This window comes from Ctenopharyngodon idella, chromosome 5 (assembly GCF_019924925.1).
Source record: "Ctenopharyngodon idella isolate HZGC_01 chromosome 5, HZGC01, whole genome shotgun sequence".
NCBI lineage: Eukaryota > Metazoa > Chordata > Actinopteri > Cypriniformes > Xenocyprididae > Ctenopharyngodon > Ctenopharyngodon idella.
This window is the reverse complement of record NC_067224.1, coordinates 9,894,504-9,912,500: the sequence shown is the minus strand read 5'-3', so window position 1 is coordinate 9,912,500 and position 17,997 is coordinate 9,894,504. Positions and strand designations below refer to the sequence as shown.

Here is a 17,997-nt window from a genome sequence, read left to right as displayed (position 1 = left end):
AAATATCTGTCTGCTATCTTAAACATCTCAGCATTTTTGCATGTCCTGACCACGACATGAAACTTACTAACGTCCCAGCTACATCAAAGCTTTAGTGATACTGTTTTAAAGACCTTGCCATGATAGCATATTAATAATTCCCTTTGAATTTGCTGCATTTCTGCACCATCTCAAGATCAAAAGTGTGGCAGAGTGAAATGCTGACTTGTATCTGTAAGGGCTTCCCCACTCATTCAACGTGTTTTTTTTATTTTTTTTCCCTTTCCTTTTTTTTTCAACATGAGTTTCTGATGGAAAAGGTTGACCGGATCTACCATCTGCTATTCACCCCAAGGACAGTGGTGCTGAGACCCCCGGTCAAGAGGAGCAATGTTTACATTAAGATTTATGATAAGATGAATGCTTTAACTTTAGAGACAAAGCAAGCAGAGTGACTCGCTCTTTACAATGGCAAGGGAAATCTGCACCATTTCCTGCTTTAGACTCTGCAGTGTTTACAAAATGAATAATAAGCCACAATAATCTACCAGCATTAAAGGGATAGTTCAGCGAAAAAGAAATTTACTCTCCCTTGTTGATACAAATGACCAAATAGAGCAGAAAATGTAGCAAAAATATAGCAAAATGCTTAACCAGCTCTTTTCCATACAATGAAAATGGATGATAATTTTCACTGATAAATAGAAAAATAATATGTCTTCAGTCCAAGTCTTCAGTCATATTATAGTTTTTTTTTTGTAATGAACAGACTGAAATTTATGTAATTCACTGAAAATGTTCCTCTCTTTGGTAGATTACAAATTTCATTGTGCTGGTGCATTTCCGAAGACGTCATCAGGGCACATTGTGCCAGGTTTGGCGACAAACAATTTGTTCTTCAAATGGAGCAAGCACAAATGAGATTTTAGAGCTACAGTACAGGAAGATGGGATGATTTTCATTGAATAAGAATGATTCTGAAGAATGATAAAAAACAAACAAAAAAAAAACCAACAACAACAAAAAAAAAAAACACAGTTAATTGGTTTAGAGAAAATTTCCGTACTATATACAGTGAATAACTGTAATAGATTTACGGTAAAATACCATTAAATTTACAGTTTTTGGAAGTGAAATATAACAAGTCATTGTATAATTTACAGTGAAAAAAACATAAATTGACATTCCCACAATTCCCTGCGTGACACTTCACATTTGATGTATTTTCGTTGAAATAAATGTTTCTTCTTAGTTTTTCTTAGTTTTTTTTAATCAGTTATGTACATTAAGGTTTTATGTTACATCTAATGTTGTTAAATTAATGTTTATTGCATTTTTAAAATTTCTTGTCTGTTACCATGGTAGTGTTTAATGTTGTTGTGTGAATGACACTGTGTGCACCTTCTATATATTAGCATTGTCCTTCTCAGCTTTTGGAAAAGCTGTTTGTGATGAACTTTGACTCATCATGTGACTCTCATCACCACTGTGTTTGGTGGTTGTCAGTGTATTACAAAGGTACAAAACAGGTATTAGTAGGCTACTTCATAGGTTGATAAATTATAAAATTATCAGTTAAAGAAATACAGGTTTTTACCATAAATTTAACACAACTTTTGGTAACACGTTACAATAAGGTTCATTAGTTAAATGTTAGTTAATGTATTAACTAACATGAACTAACCATGAGCAATACATTTGTTACTGTATTTACTAACCTTCTTTAACATTAGTTAATGAAAATACAGTTGTTCATTGTTTGTTCATGTTAGTTCACAGTGCATTAACTAATGTTAACAAGATTTATAAAAAAAAAAAAAAAAAGATTAATAAATGCTGTATAAGTGCAGTTCATTATTAGTTCATGTTAACTAATGTAGTTAACTAATGTTAACTAAGAAACCTTATTGCAAAGTGTTACAGAACTTTTTTATAGTGTGTAATTATGAACCATAATTATTACAATATAAACCTTTAAATTATACGGTTTTGAACTGTAAAATAGACAGTAAAACTAAGTGCTGTCCAGTAAAACCTAAAACGGTGCTACCATATTTTTTTACGGTAAAGTTCTGGCAACCACATCTGCCGTTTTTTTACCATAAATTTTACAGGGATTTTTGTTTACAGTGTAAACATTATTACATATTTACATTTTTTTTTTGTCAAAATAATATTTTGCCCTTTTACCATTTTAAAGATAAATTTTAGATCCTTTAACTCTACCACCAAACCCAAACAAAACCATTTTATAGAGAATATATAAAATGTAATAGAAATGTGTATGAAAATTACAATTATAGTAACAGTATAACATTAAAAAGATTTTAAGCCACTAATCCCACTCCTACCTCTAAACCTACCCTTAAAATATGTACAGTTATAAAGAAAAACATAATAGACAGACAAGTGGAATCACAAAAAAAAAAAAAAAAAAAAAAAGTCAAAATCGGTACCAAAAGTCGTTCAAATGACAACGTGTTGCAGTTGCAGTCCTCTCTGGCGGTATATAATAGTTTTGTGCGCACTTTTAATACAAATGCATATCAACTGAAACTTGATATGCAACATTTGTTAAGAGCATTTGTTCATCTGCGATACATCTCTAAGATGTTCAATATCAACTGATAGTTGAGGTGTTTACAATTTAGACACAAATATGACAATAAAAATGGAAAGGCATGTATTCCAAATGATGCACCAAATGAATGTACCTGTGTTTACTGGAACAGTCTGAGCCTTATTGAATTACACAGTAAGTGTTGTTCAAAATCTAACCGATATCAGTGACATTAATGAAAATATCTTTATAAAACAGACAGATCCGATCCTTGAGTATGGTTGGCTGAGCTGTGTTCAAAGCCATTATAAAATACTCTATAAACTCATACCTGTTACCTCATTAGATCAGTGTTATGCGCCAACTCTGTTCTGCTTGTCAACCATTCTGCTAAATGTTGCTGAAGAACTAAATTGCTTGGTAGAAAATTATTATTTGTTATCAATAAAATATGAAATATCTCCCTACCATATTGTGCCCAGCAACACCTGTTAGCTGCTCTAAAATCACTGTAAACCATGGCTTCTTGGAGATTATTGCTTATTTTTATTGTCCAAAATGCATTGTTTTCTACAGTACATTACTGATTTAATGGAAAACAGTATGTTACTGTCAGAATTTGGCCATTTTTACAGCAATTTTTACATTGTACACAATTTATTGATCAATACACAGCATTTCTATGGCTTAGAAAATTCTCAAAATGACCAAGCTTAAGAAAACCATGGAGGTTAGGGGAGTGCTTACATTGTTTCTCCAGTAAAAAGGAAGAACTCAGCATTCAGCTGGAGTTTGTTTTGGTCAGGCAGCAGGTCTGGGGTCAGTGGTCAGGGTACAAGGATTGGGAAGTGCTGTGGAGGTCAATCCAGCTAATAATGTGGTCATGGCACTCAGAAATCCCTGAGGGCCACAGACCAGTGTTTTCAACATCTGTAAAGGTCAGCTGATATGACAGACTGAAGGAACATGCCTAGCTTCCCTTCATACCATCATATCTGTTGCCCTGCAATGATTTCTATTATTACTCCATTCTATGAAAGTCTGTAATTATATGGCATATCTAAAACACCGTAGAGAATGCAGTAAAACAAAGGGTGAAAGCGACAACTACAGCGAAAGCTTGTTTCTTTTCATTAATGTTTTAGTGACTTGTTTTTAGAGAGACTATCATCTCGGCACAGTCACAAACACAACACCCTGCCTTCCACTTCAAATATGATCATTTAACACACTGTAACAGTTAAGGTTTATCTGTTCAGTGATTCATACTGTATAAAAGAGGCGCTGTTAACTACTCAACCTAAATCTGCACTTCAAATGAACAACATTCAAAGTTTGTTTTGTTTAGTTAAATTCAAATTACATTCCTGTTTGCTACCTCAAGTCAAATTAAATTCATACTATTAGGTACATGTGCACTAATTAGTCACAGATGCTGAAAAGACTGGTTTAACTGGTTTGAAAACAATTGTCAAAAAATGTGTGAAAGCAGCAATAACCAGCAGCAAAATGACATGGTTGTAAGAGTGAAAGAGCTCAAGGTAGCAGCAGGATAGGACTTACAGTATTCTCACTTTCTTCATGTTGCATGATGTTTTAACTGACATAATTGTCGTGTGTGCGTGACTTTTAGGTTTAGGTTCAAATTTGTGCATTTCCAGATACTATAATTATCTGGCATTTTGTTTATCACTTTTTAAATAACTTTTTATCTTTTTTGCAGTTCACTTATATTGGTCTGTGCTGCGATTACAGGTATATTTATATTACAGGTCATTTTAATCAATATTATTTGATAAAAATGCACATATAATTTTACCAGAATAAAAAAAAAAAAAAAAAAAAAAAAAAAAAAAGACAAATATAACACTGTCACCTTGCAGGACACTGCTGCTACTGTTTGATATTATCATGTCAAAAACCCAAATATTTAACCAACATAAAACAATAATAAAAGGATATTGTAAATATCAAATATATGTAAATATAAGTAAGACATTAATGAGCTCAGATCTACATCATAGGATGTTAATTTAAAATTTAAAATTACAATGTAAATAAGATTTTGAATTTTAAAATATCTAATTCTATGCAGGACAAAAACAATGGATTATTTCCAAGCAAATTTAATTTAATCTTTATCAAGCACCAGTCAGAGAAAATGTAAATTTGTTGTACATTTAACCTTTACAAACTTTTTCTAGCCTGAGCACATTTGAGGCTTCCTGTACTCGTTTCTTTTCATTAGCACCTCTGAAGGTGAAAAGCACCTCAGCGTCACAATCTAATTTCAACATGTCTAAAGTCCGGCTCTATTTATGTCAGTCAGTCAGACCCACTTTTGCGATTTCTCTTCTTCTTCTTTTTTTTTTTTTTTTTTAAATTTCTCCACAAAGTCTAACTTACCTTCTACACTCCATGCAAGGCTATATCTCCATTTTTTCCCTCCCAATTTATGATTTGCCGGCAGTCTAAGAAGCGCATGTGAAGAAGTGTGTATTTACTGGCCAAGAGTCAGGCTCCCACTGCTAGATTAACACTATGTCAACCGAGCAGATAGGCAGCATATGGCACGCAGTGCATACAAATTTAACTTAGATGTGCTGATAACTTCCAAAAGAGCTGAACACACACTGAGCTGGACTGGTGGGCTTTTGATGTTGCCATGAATATAGAAAGAACTCAAAACTACACCACATATCAAAACAAACATGCTGTTGTTGTAGTATTAGTATTTTAGTTGAATCCAGCATCAGGATTTGCTAGCAAAAAATATTATATTTAATTGACCCACTTGGAATTGCAAAAATAATGACTTTCCCCAAACACTCTTCTATTGGTTGTTTAAAAAGATAGCCATGCCCAAAACTCTTGCATTTGGTTGACAGTATGTTGCTGTGTCAGTCTGGATAGGAATGCTCAGACAATGTCTACATTCACGCTATCAGTCCGAATCTGATTATGTGTGTATCCGACTGGAATCTGATCTAAAATTATTGACTGTCCACATTGTGTATCTCAACTGTTCAGATCTGATTTGCGTGTCCCATGCTGCTCTTACGTTTTCCGGGATATCTGCATTGGTTTCTATGGCAATGACAGTCATACGCTAAATACGACAGCAACAACCACAACATGGAGGGGTTTGCAATACAGATTTTGTCTTATTTACAACATGACAATGTGCAGTAGCCGTGCACTGGACTACTGAGGCAGTGGCAGAAATGTAAGAGGCTGGTATGCGTGGATTTATTCCGTTCTGTTGTCTTTGACGGTTTCAAAACTTGTCTATGTCATATTGTCATTTTCTGCTCGTCCGACACTTTGCAACAACACAACCTTGTTTCTGCAGCGACTTTCAGCATGTTTCTTATAACAACATCTGACGTTTACGTTTTATGAGGCATAAGAGTGTCACATAAACCATGCGAAATCCAGTTAGAGCGATCAGATTTCCAGAAATGGTATTTGAATGGGTTTTCAAACCACATATGAACGTAGCTCAAAATGAATTTGTAAAAATCGCATTTAATGTGATTTTTGGTTGTTCACACTTGCCAAATCTGATCGGATTTTAATCAGATATGCACAAAAATTGGATTTGGACTGACAGTCTGAACGTAGCTAAAATGCTCAGCAATGTTTTGAAAGCACCACAAGGTCAATGTTTTCTGCATATTACAATGGGATAGGAGGAAATATTTTAACACTGTTTTTTTGTTTTGTTTTTGAACAGTTGGTTTTGTTTCCAAAGCTTTAGTACATAACGGCACTTGCATCTATCTGTCGCGAATGTACTGCAAAAACTCTAAACAACCTGGGAGTCCAGCAGAAATGAGATATACATTCTCTGCTTGCAGTGGGTCAGTTACGCTTGTCAGGAAAGTGAGTGAAACACACATTTTTATCAAATCATACGTCATTAATGGTGGTTCACTTCCGCAATTTAGTACGATTTAGTTCATTTTAGCAGCGAACTGTACTGGAGTTCACATGAACCGTACCCCAGACCACCCTTTTTAAGCGAACTCGGGTATGGTTCGCAGGTGCGCACACAAGTTCAGAAGACAGAGCTTACGTCATCCAAGTGAATGGAACTCTGATGTCAGTCGACCCCAGGTGTGCACCAAAAGTGCTAGTGTGAAAGCACCCTTAAAAGATTTGACAGATCAACTCATGGCTCGATTGGACTCTTGTTGTGTCAAACGCGATAAGACATTTTGGTTTTATGTAAGTTGCCATCTTTGATATTATTTTGGTCACTGTCAGTATGGTTACTGGTAAGAGAATCCAGGCTTGACTAACGATGCACATTCATACACTGTATTCAAGAAGTTGCTGTGTGAATGGGACATTTACACGTAGCCATAGTGAATGCACAGTCTACTGTCCAGAGCATCAAAATAAAAAGCCAGATAGCTGATATATGTGAATCATGCAAATTAATATAGTGTGTAAAATGAGAATTGATTGATGTTTCAATATGGGAACAAACCTCCTTCATTAGACATTATCAATCACACTTATTGAATTCTGATATATCATCATACATCATGCTCAGCAAAGCACTCTTGTCTTTGAAAGAGTATATGAAATGAATATGAAATGAAAATTGAATATGAAAGCAAGATTTTTACCAAACAAACAACGTACGGTATATTCAGTGTGTATCACAACAGATATTTAGTGATTTTCCATAAATAGGTTTTTGTTGCACAGGCATTAAACACAAAAAACACAATCCATGTACTTCAAGATTGCCAAATAATTACTTTCATGCAAATTACATGTGCACATCTCATTAAAACTAAAACCCCGTATTTTTTTTTTTTTTATTAGACCAAGCCTAAATGTGAAGTGAAGCTCAATGCAACTAAATAAATGCAGGGAGAGGTGACCCCATGAGACTTCTGAACGCACACATTCACTGCAACTGTAATTACAAAGCTAATACAGCACCACTACTGTCTATTCATTCTAATTACCTGCCAGTATCAACAGCCCATTTCAATATGTTCTGCTGACAACAATATCCCAGTAGATCCTGGCAATCCTACAGGATACAGCCAATAGCTAAACAATATGTTTTAGTCTTTTTGAATTGCATTAATTCAATGCCATAATAGGCAGAACATTTGGGATGTAGTGAGAAAATATTGTCAATGCTTTGGAAAGTGAAAGATAGCCGATCACTTTATACTGAGATACATATTTAAACTGAGACTGTAACACTTAAATTGAATGGTCTTCCTGTTTATAAAAGGGCAATTCACACACTCAAAAAAAAAAATGATATAGTAAAACAAATCACTGATGAATGGTATATACACACACACCAAGAGTGAAAACGCATTCTGAATGAATACATGAAAATAATGACAGAATAAGATTTTTTTTTTTTAAAATGGATGGATAAATGAATGAATAAACAAATGTGATAAATAGTAAATAAAACAAAGGAATGATTGAAAAGAAAACACAAAAACAAATTAATAAGTGAATGAAAGCAAAAAATACAAGAATGAAAAGCAATGAGTGAATGAATAAAAACATTTGAGAATTAATTAAAAAAATACAAGAATGAATGCATGAATGAATGAATACACGAATGAATGAATGATCTATCTAGGGTGAAAAAGCCTTGCTCTGTTGTCAGACAAATACAAATCTTCCCAGGTGTAAATAGGTATATATTAAGTTAAAATAAACACAATGTTTCAATTCAAGACTTTGTGGCAAATATTCCCTCTTGGTGTGAGCAAGCCTTTAGATTTAAACTCCAACATAATTACATTCAAGTGAAAGCTCTCCCAAACACAATTAGAAGTGACGCTGTGTGTTTAGTGGGTCTCAGAACAATTGCCCTGCATGCTGCAGCTACCTTGATGTAACTGACATAAAGCAGCTAATTGACTCAACCTTCTCACCGACATCAACCTGTCTAAATTTAGCCATGTAACACACTCACTTTCACTGCTGTAGTGACAATTACAACATTAACTCAGTGACTTCAGGAAGTTCCCTAACATAAAAGACATAGTATCTCAGATTTATGAGATCATAGCCTGAGGCAGAGTGCAGAATAGCAGAGTGCAGAATAGTGCACTGACATGTATTTGACTGACAAATGAAAACACTGAAACCAACATGAAATCATACAGCGGAACACTGAATCTTGTCCTCAGGGCAAACAATCTTTTTTTTTTTTTTTTTTTTTTTTTGGTCATCAGCTGAGTGTACTAACAAGTGTCTCATTACATGCTTAAACAAAAAGGTAAGACTACAAGAGTCTCTATCTCTTGTCACTATTTCACAAAGAGCACTGAGATTAACAGCCAGTGGATGGAATACTAGTTAGTCCTGAGTCCATAAAATGGAAGTCAACAGTAACCAAAACCAACATTGATCAATATACCTTTTTTTGTTGTTCTGCAGAAGAAAGAGAGACTTTCAGTTTTGAAATACATAAATGAAATACAAAATGAAACACAAAAAGAAGAAACTTTTCAGAATTTTTTTTTTTAAATATCTTGGACATTTTCGCAGTTATTGCCAATAACACACGGGTAATACAGTAAGATGGAAAAGACCAATTGATTATTTATTCTTTAGATTTTATTAAAACTGATCTGAAACAATCTTACACAGAATCCAGCCTGAATTCAATATTCAATATTCAAAATAAAATAAAATAAAATAAAATAAAATAAAATAAAATAAAATAAAATAAAATAAAATAAAATAAAATAAAATAAAATAAAGCTTTCATTAACTATGACAGCAACTGGTCGCATTAAATGTGCTGTCAAATACCTAAATATAAAGTATTCTTTCAGAAAACAACAGCTTCCTTCGGTTAATACCATTAACAAAAAAAAAATTAAAATTAAAAAATAAAAAAAAATTGAAAAAACAAAGACAACTTTTTTATTTAAAAAAAAAATAAACTAATATTTTCCTTGTGTTCTATCAGTTTTGTGAAGTTGATGATTTTGTTTTACAAGAAACTGAGAACTTCTAAAAGGTATAAACTACTTGCAGAAATGCAGAAATAAGTGCCAATATTTTCACTTTGCAGTCTTTTCAATGACAAACCTCACACATTTCATCTTCCAGTGCAGCATTTGGATGTTTTAGCATGCGGAGACACAGACTCCATTCTGTAATTCATCCCACATCCAAGTCTTCACACAAAAGCAACAAAACTCTGAACAAAGCGGCAAACACCCACGCCTCACATCGCTTTATATTCCCTACCTGTAGCCCGCGTCTCCTCAGAATGCTGGACTCATCCATGCCAGAGAAGGGGAGCGCACACTCTCTCATTCGCACTCTCTCGCTGTGTGTGCGCTCGTCTCACCGCTACTTAACCATACTGCACTGCACTGCCTCCTCTAGCGCTCCCGCGATCCTACAGGCACACTCCATCTGATCCGAGCAGCTGCTAAAGACTTACATCAGAACTTATCTGATTGGAGGGGGGCCGGTCAGCTGACATGTCGCTGTTTCACTCTCTTTGAACTTCAGGACAATGTGTGAGCATGTACGTGTTTGAAGAGGAGAGAGAAGAAGATGTGAGCCTGTGAAACAGAGAGAGCTTGTGAACGCGTGTTTGATTAAAAAGAGCGAGAGAGATAGGGAATGCAGGAGGGGCGAGAGAAGAGTGGAGAGGTAGGGGGGTGAAGGCAGGCAGCTGAAACTCAGTGTAAAATCCCACGAGGCAGCTGATTCATCCCCCCACACCCCCAAGCAGGCACGTTCTGTGGTGGCCGGAGTGACTGCTTGCGGGGAGAGAAAAGGCAGGAAATCCTGTTGTGCATTGTTTTGCCAGCACTAAACAATGCAGCTGGCATCCTGTGTGTGCGGCCGCCCTCGGTCAATGGTGTTGGCAATTTGATGTTGAGCGGTATTGAGTTCCTATTGGTCTTTCAACTGGAGCTGCAGATAAGGAGTCTGGAGTGAAGGTCAGAAGACTAGGCGGTCATGGCCAGGGTGAATTAAACAGAAATAAGATGGAAGGACCGCACAATGAGAGCATGGGGTATACGGGGCATCCTGTAACGTCTAGTTTGTAAGCACTTCCTTCATTATTGTGATGAGCCACAGCTGACGGGAATAAGGAATGAGATTTCCTTCCCTACCAACAAAAACAAGCTTGCACAATAAAACCTTCTTAAAAAGTAGCATCTTTTTGTTAATCCACTTTAAAGCACCACTGTTACAGCCATCCACATTGAGATAATGTCTTTGGTCATTCTGTCGCGATTTACGCTGTCTTGTGGCATGAGCTTTGTGCTTTTAAAATTGGTTCAAAATAGTTTGACTTATGTTAAAAACTAACATTTTGCTACATCTGCCAAAGGCCAGTGAAATGTACTGCCCATAAATATTTTAGTAGTCATGAAAGTGTATATGCATTATTTCATTAACAAACACTACTACTTAGAGTGCACGATTAATCATTAAAAGATCACGATCTCGACTCAAACACCCATGCAACCCATTCCTAAATGTCAAAGATTTGTCCATGTTGTTGGCTAACCCTAACCCTGCCGCTGACCCAGAAATTTTCAAATCCTTTTAAAAGTAACTTGGCGCTTCAAACAAAGAATGGATCAATTACATCGTTACACCAGTAGGTGGCGACAAGTGACTTAAAAATGTATGTCATTGAATCATTCATTCAAGAGATTCATTCAAAAGTGCATCCAGTGATTCATCCAGTAATGAAACAAGTGAAGTCTTCATGATTGAGTCATTGAATCATTCATTCAAACAGATTTATTTAAATAATTCATTCAAATTGACTAAACAGCAAATAACAATGAACCTCTAGTAAATTACATGCTATTTAGTTTAGTTGTCTCTTGTCTGTTCAGAACCATAATCTCTATTTGAAATAAATAAATAAATAAATAAATAAATAAATAAATAAATAAATAAATAAATAAATAAATAAATAAATAAATAAATAATTAAATAAAATAAAATAAAATAAAATAATGTGATTCTCCATTTATCCAGAACTGTGCTACTCCACTACTACTAATACTACCACCAGGGCCATACAAATCAAACAATGTTTTTTTTTTTTGTTTTTTTTTTTTGCCTCAAGTCAATTTATTTAACTAAAATGAGCTAAAGTAACATTTTTTAAAACATTTTGTCACAACTTAATTTAATTGTGATCAATCCACCTAATATAATTAAAACTGAAGCTTACTTTGTTCAATTGTGTTAAAACTACATAAATAATTTTTGTTGACATGACTAACTAGGCAGTGGATCTGTAGTTCCCAATTATTACCATGTTGGGTTGCGTGTTTATTTTTCTTAAATGCAGCAACTCAGAACGCCTAATGTTGGTTTGATTGCTTGTGTTACAAGAGAAAATAAATAATTTCGTCTCCCTGATTTAGTAGATTTAATGCAGGTATGGTTCGGGTCACGGTCTTTATGTCAAACGGGTCGGGTACAGAATTAAATTAGTGCTGCTGTTGGTTAACTTTACTGTAGTAAACGCTGCACAATGGCAGTTAAAATGGCACAATTTTTTTAAAATACAAGTACAATGTAAAAACAAGTATGTACACAATAAGTGCATTGTATCAAATGATTAATTTAAATGCAAGTACATAGTAGTTCATAGTAAGGCCATTTAATATAAAGTAGGACCAAAATTTTAGTTGAAATCTATGATGAGGAGGAAGAGAAGCAGAAGCAGCAGCAGAACAAGCAGCAGAAGAAGAAGCAAAAGCAGAAGCAGAAGCAGCAGAACAAACTCATAACAAATCTGGGAAGATGGTTAATGATTTTCGAATGCTCATTATAAGGGACCTGAACACTTGTTTTTTGTCACTTGTTAATGTTAATTTTAGGCCCAGTCCCACCTTTCCTCACACGCTAGTGACATTGTAACAATACAAAGTTGGTTGAAAATCTGTAAACTTGACCTTTAAGACTATTTGTTCAAGCAATACTTTTTGAATATATGTAGTTTTGTACTACTTGGCAAATGTAGCATTTGCTATCTGTCTATAATGGTCTATAATTTAATTTAAATTTCATATTATACCTTACAACCTACTACCTAGATCAGCCAACAGACAGTTTCTGTTTGCTACTTTTTCAGCGAGTCTAAAATAAGCTAATGATACTGCAGTATTCTTTAACAGCCCAGCCCATGAGTGTAAACAAACATATGAGTAATTAAAATGGTTGGAGAAACTGTGTGGGGAAAAGTTCTTCAAAAAGTTTCCCAGCAAGAAAATTCAGCTAAAACCAGCTTAACATGGTATTTGGTTTTACATGGTTTCTAGTTGTTCCAAGTTGGTCAACAGTGGATCCTAGTCTCAGCTAAAATGGCAAGTTCCAATCTGATTGCCATTACACAACTTCTAAGAGTCAGTTTGTATAGCAATGAAGTTGCTAAAATTGAGCACTTTTAAAGAACAAATAAAAATGTGCAAGGTACTCAGAGTTTTGTTTATGGTACTCAGTAGCAAGTAAACCACATATCATTGAGCAGAATTGTATTCCACTTTGGTTATAACTTTAGTTATTTTAGCTATGAAACAATGCCAAAAAATAAGCAAGACTTGGACAAACAGTCAAACGTCCAGCTATACAAAGCTCATCCAAAATGGTCTGGGATGATCAGATAAACTATCGTTTGGTAAGGCTAATGTCCATCCAATTGACCATCTTGGCCTAGCAACAACCCAGCTCCAGTGTTTAATGCTCACCAACATAAGCTGGTATGGCTGGGTTTTTCCCAGCAAGATGCCCTCCAAAAACTAATTATCCCCAGAACCAGCTACATATCGGGAGTCAATATAGTGTGATTTCATGGGCAGCTGTAGTTGTATTTTTAAAACATTCATTCACCCATCTTTTTCTCCTGGAGTGTTATACAGCGGTGCAGTCTTATTAACATGTAGAGATGAAACTTTAAGCGACGGCCATCGTGCCAATCCCAATCGTCAATTTCACAGTCTGCTGTGTGTTTTTTCTTGCTCGCCCTCTCTCGCACATTCTCTCACCTTCCCACACACACACACACTCTCGCTCCAACACACTCACAAACCCTCAGTCTTTTTCACTCATTCATTTCAATTCACCATGACTGCCATGTGAATATTAAGTGGGTTCCCCCCAGTTCTCCTTGTTTCTCCAGCGAAGCTTGAACGATGCCAGTTATGGAGCTACACAAAAGAGATAGGCAGTTACCTGCAGAATATGTAAGAAAACGATTCTAGAAGGTCAAACATGTAAAAATGTAATAAACTCTTCTTCGTCATCTCATCTACCACAGCTTGCCTACAGGAGGCCAGGGTTCATTTGGTGAGAGGATGATTATAAAAAAAAAAGTAATCTGGCACTGACATTTTAAAATTCTTTCAAATTGAGACTGAGCTTGGATTAAAATATGTCTCTTCTTAGTAAAAAGAACAATTGTAGAAGATTATCCTGGGAGAATTAGTCCCGATGCAGCAGGAGCAGAAGGGAACAATTATAACGTTCCCTTTAAAAGCTAAAGCAAAAGACGACCAGTGCCTGTTAAGTACTTGTCATTTCTCATTTGGTTTTGGGAACGCTCCCTGTGGCAGCGTATGAATGCAAACACTGAACTTCCTCAAGTGTATTTAAGGAAACGGGTTTCGACAACAAAGCTTTTCAAACCATGCAGGAATTGAAAACATAATTGGCTGGAAACAACTTCATTGACAAAAGTGAAAACTCGCACCATCACAGTTATTGCTTGTAAACTGCAGGAAACACATTCAATGAGGAACCCAACCGCTGAAACAAAAGCTTGACGTGATTTAACCAAGTACAACTTGTTCCTGGATCATCATTGGATCCCTCTGTATCCCTCTGATTTTAAGGACAGGTTTGACAATATGCTCTCACCCCAAGTTCTTCACAAATGGATGCTTGGTCACTTTTTAATCTTGGCGTCACTTTTTAATGCACATGGTACACCTTTAACTTTAACTTTTTTTTTTTTTTTTTTTTTAAGTTTAGCTTTTAGTTGTTTGCTTTATGCGTCAGATCAAGATGCATTAAATTCAATGGATGCATTTGTAAAAGCAGAAATGACTTAATATTTATACTCAGAGTTGGGCAAAAATACATCAAAATGTATTTTAAAATGAATTACCAAATACCTTCATTTTAAGTGTATCAAAATAAACTACAAAATACAGCAGCCACACCATGTATCCAAATAAAGTACTGTATTTTTCTATTTTAAAAATACTAAAAAATACTTTTACAAGGGAGCATGAAATTTCTTCGCAAACCTTCCATAAACTGGCCTATTAGATCTATCTATCCCTTCACCATTACACTGACTCAGTTGATTAAGTAAACAATGTTTGATAGCAACAGCCCGAGTCATGCAATAAATCTGACATATGCAACCAGTTAACGGCACAATATGTACAGTAGGATTTGGATTAAAATATCAAAACACCACTAGAACAATATTCTACGGGTTGTTCACGGGCTGTGTCTGTGCATCGCCTATCAATGACATCATACCCGTGTTACCCTCGGGTTCTGGTTTTATTTTGCAGAAACCATGGAAACACCAAAGAAGCATTATATTCCTCATCTGTCTAATAAAACATATTATATGTTTTATTAGACAGATGAGGAACTGTTTGGATTCATTCATTGACAGAAAACTAATCATGTTATATAGCTTCTTGTTACCACGAGTACCGTGACTAATATCGATCTAGCTTACTACAGTGTGCAACACGTGTCTCATCGCAGCAGCCAAGTAAACGCAGAGTAGCATTATAACAACTTTCAACATATAAATGTATCTAATATGATAAACAGCGTTGCGTTACCCCACATACACTAGACCGAAAAAAGCAGAAGCGGCAACTGTGGCATAATAAAAGTTCCGCTGCTCTCAAGACATGTCGCGCTCATCTCTCATTAGCAATCGCTCCATCGGTCTCGTTCAGCTCCAACATCACTCGGCCCTGCTCTGCTTCATACTACAGTAACGTTAATAATCTCATCCATGAACATGATTTCTGCCCGAGTCCCATTCCGATTCTTTTCCACTGGCTGTAGACGTGAAGACAACACATCCCATGATTCCACAAAATCAAGGATAAGCAACATCTAGTGGCGAAAATGTACATATTGTGGCTTTAACAGATCAAATATTCACATATCCCTGTGATCTCCCAGATGGTTAGTTTTAAAGTAACCAACAGTTTAATGTTTAACAGTTTGCGAATGACTCATAGTTATATCCTAGTTTAGTTACTTTTTGGTATTTGGTGTTTGGTAATGAAGGGCCTCCTTTGCATCAGCAATACTGACTCATTCACAAGAAGACAACTGATGGCACCTGTATTCATAGCAACTAGTTTCTAACTAATTAATCAATTGATTGTAAATCATAAATATAGGGGGCTGCTGCTCGGTATAATAGTTTTCAAGAGCATTATTGGTAAACTATTCTAAAACTTAACATCTGTTCTGAGCTCAACAAGTCTGGGCAAACTACTGAGTAGGCACCAATCAGAGGCTGCATTTTTATGATGTCATCATGTAGACTTCTTACAAAGTATTTTAAAACTACAAAAATACAAAACACGAAAGTATTTTGATACAAAATACAAAGCCATTTTCATCAACCCTATCAAATACAAATTACAAAGTACTATTTTGTATTTGAAATACGTATTTGAAATGTATCATAAATACTGCCCATCCCTGTTTATACTTTCATAGATTTTAAAAGCACATAACCCCACCCCTACCCTAAACCTAACCACTTTTTAACAATACAATACATGTAAAAGGCACAAAGTAGTCACAGGTTTTTATTGCAAAAACTGACCAAAAACAGTATAAAACTATTGCAAACGAGTTGTGTTGCATTACAAGTTTTCTGAAACCATACAATATATCTTTGTGAAGATATGTGAACTTAAGGTTTTAATCACTGAAAATGATCCTGCTCTGTAAACGCACGCAGTCATACAAAAGACACTCCCTTTATCATGAAGCAGTAGGTCACGAGACACATGAGAGCCAATGCCATTTCACAATCAAAGCTGACGTAATGCTTTTTCTGGTGGCAATTTTTGAATGTGTCCACAGGAACTGAGATTTCGGAGATGCATGTGGTGATTGCTTTTGGGTCTGTTCCTCACACAAATCGATCGTTTGGCCAAAGAACACTTGTAATATTTGTACTTTTTAAATATACTCTGACTGTTGTTGTATCTGCCTGTTATATCCCGTGCTCGTGATTTAGTTCATGTAATAAAAAAAAAAAATTGTGCACATCGACCTGAGTATTGATTCTGTAGGCAATGCTTGCAAAACAAAGTCCCTTTAACGATGCGATCACAGCTACACGCTCCGAGTAGTACTGTACCCAGTAAGAAAAAGTTATTTTTCTGTGACCATGAAAATAACCTTTTTTGGGAGTTGCTAGACCTGGTCGAACAGGCTTACTGATCGTAATAATTCTGCAAGTTAATTCTGTCAACTGATCAAAATATTTATAATTATAATAAGTTATACTTAATTATTCATATTTCCCTTTTTGAGCTAATTTGCTACAAAAGATTTGTATTAATTATTTGTATTATTTTTTTTTCAATCTCTTACAGTTAAAAATAATGCCTACATAAAATAACTGAAAAAATGTCATGATTTCTGACCAGTCTTTAGAAAGTAAAACAAAACCTGTAAAGTAAAATTAAAATAAAGGTGATAATTATTGGTGTTAAAAAAAAAATAAAAAATAAAAAAAAATTGCACATACCTGTATGCACACATACATGCCTTCAGGTTTATTCTCTTGTGTCAAACAAGTATGGTTGAGCTTCTGTGTTTACAATAATTGATGTTCTTCATGTATGCGAGTTGATCAATGTTTATATGAATAAAAGCCTATCTGTTCACATAAATTCATCATATAAATCAATATCTATACATCATAGGGATTACTTTGATGCTTTTAAAGTTGATTGAGATCACAAAAGTTGTAGGTGAAGGGACTATCAATGGGGGGGACAGAAATCTCTCAGGTTTCAAAAACACTTTCATTTGTGTTCCAAAGATGATCAAAACTCTCATGGGTTTGGACAATTTTCATTTTTTGGGTGAACTATTCAATTAAGTTAACTTGGACAGCCCTAAAAAATACAATCTTCCAATACATTACACATCAAAATCTTTTTTGTTCCCTCAAATTCCTGGTAGATGGCATAATTATGACCATTCTGTGGACAAAATCCATACTTCTCTATTGATGGCCAACCAGCAGCCTTTTTACTAAATCAAAGCACTAGCCACGCAACTCCCTTTAAGATGAATGCAAATGCTAACAGAGAGCCCTCTTCCATGTGTCTAAAGATTTGTTATAAGGTCTAGTAAAATAGAGGAGATTAGGATTAGGGTTGTGGTTAGGG

At 35.1% G+C, this 17,997-nt stretch overlaps 1 protein-coding gene across 11 annotated transcripts in view; it reads right to left on the bottom strand.

Moving 5' to 3' along the window:
• Nucleotides 1-17,997, bottom strand: part of mast4 (microtubule associated serine/threonine kinase family member 4) — a 130,448-nt gene that overhangs the window by 53,455 nt on the left and 58,996 nt on the right. Inside the window, exon 1 of one of the 11 annotated variants that reach the window (XM_051893875.1) lies at nucleotides 9,797-10,084. The exons of the other annotated variants lie outside the window; for them this stretch is intronic. Coding sequence (XP_051749835.1) covers nucleotides 9,797-9,865 — 69 coding nt within the window. The 5' untranslated portion in view covers nucleotides 9,866-10,084. Of the gene's footprint in view, nucleotides 1-9,796; nucleotides 10,085-17,997 lie in introns of those variants that run through there. 11 annotated transcript variants of the gene reach the window in all.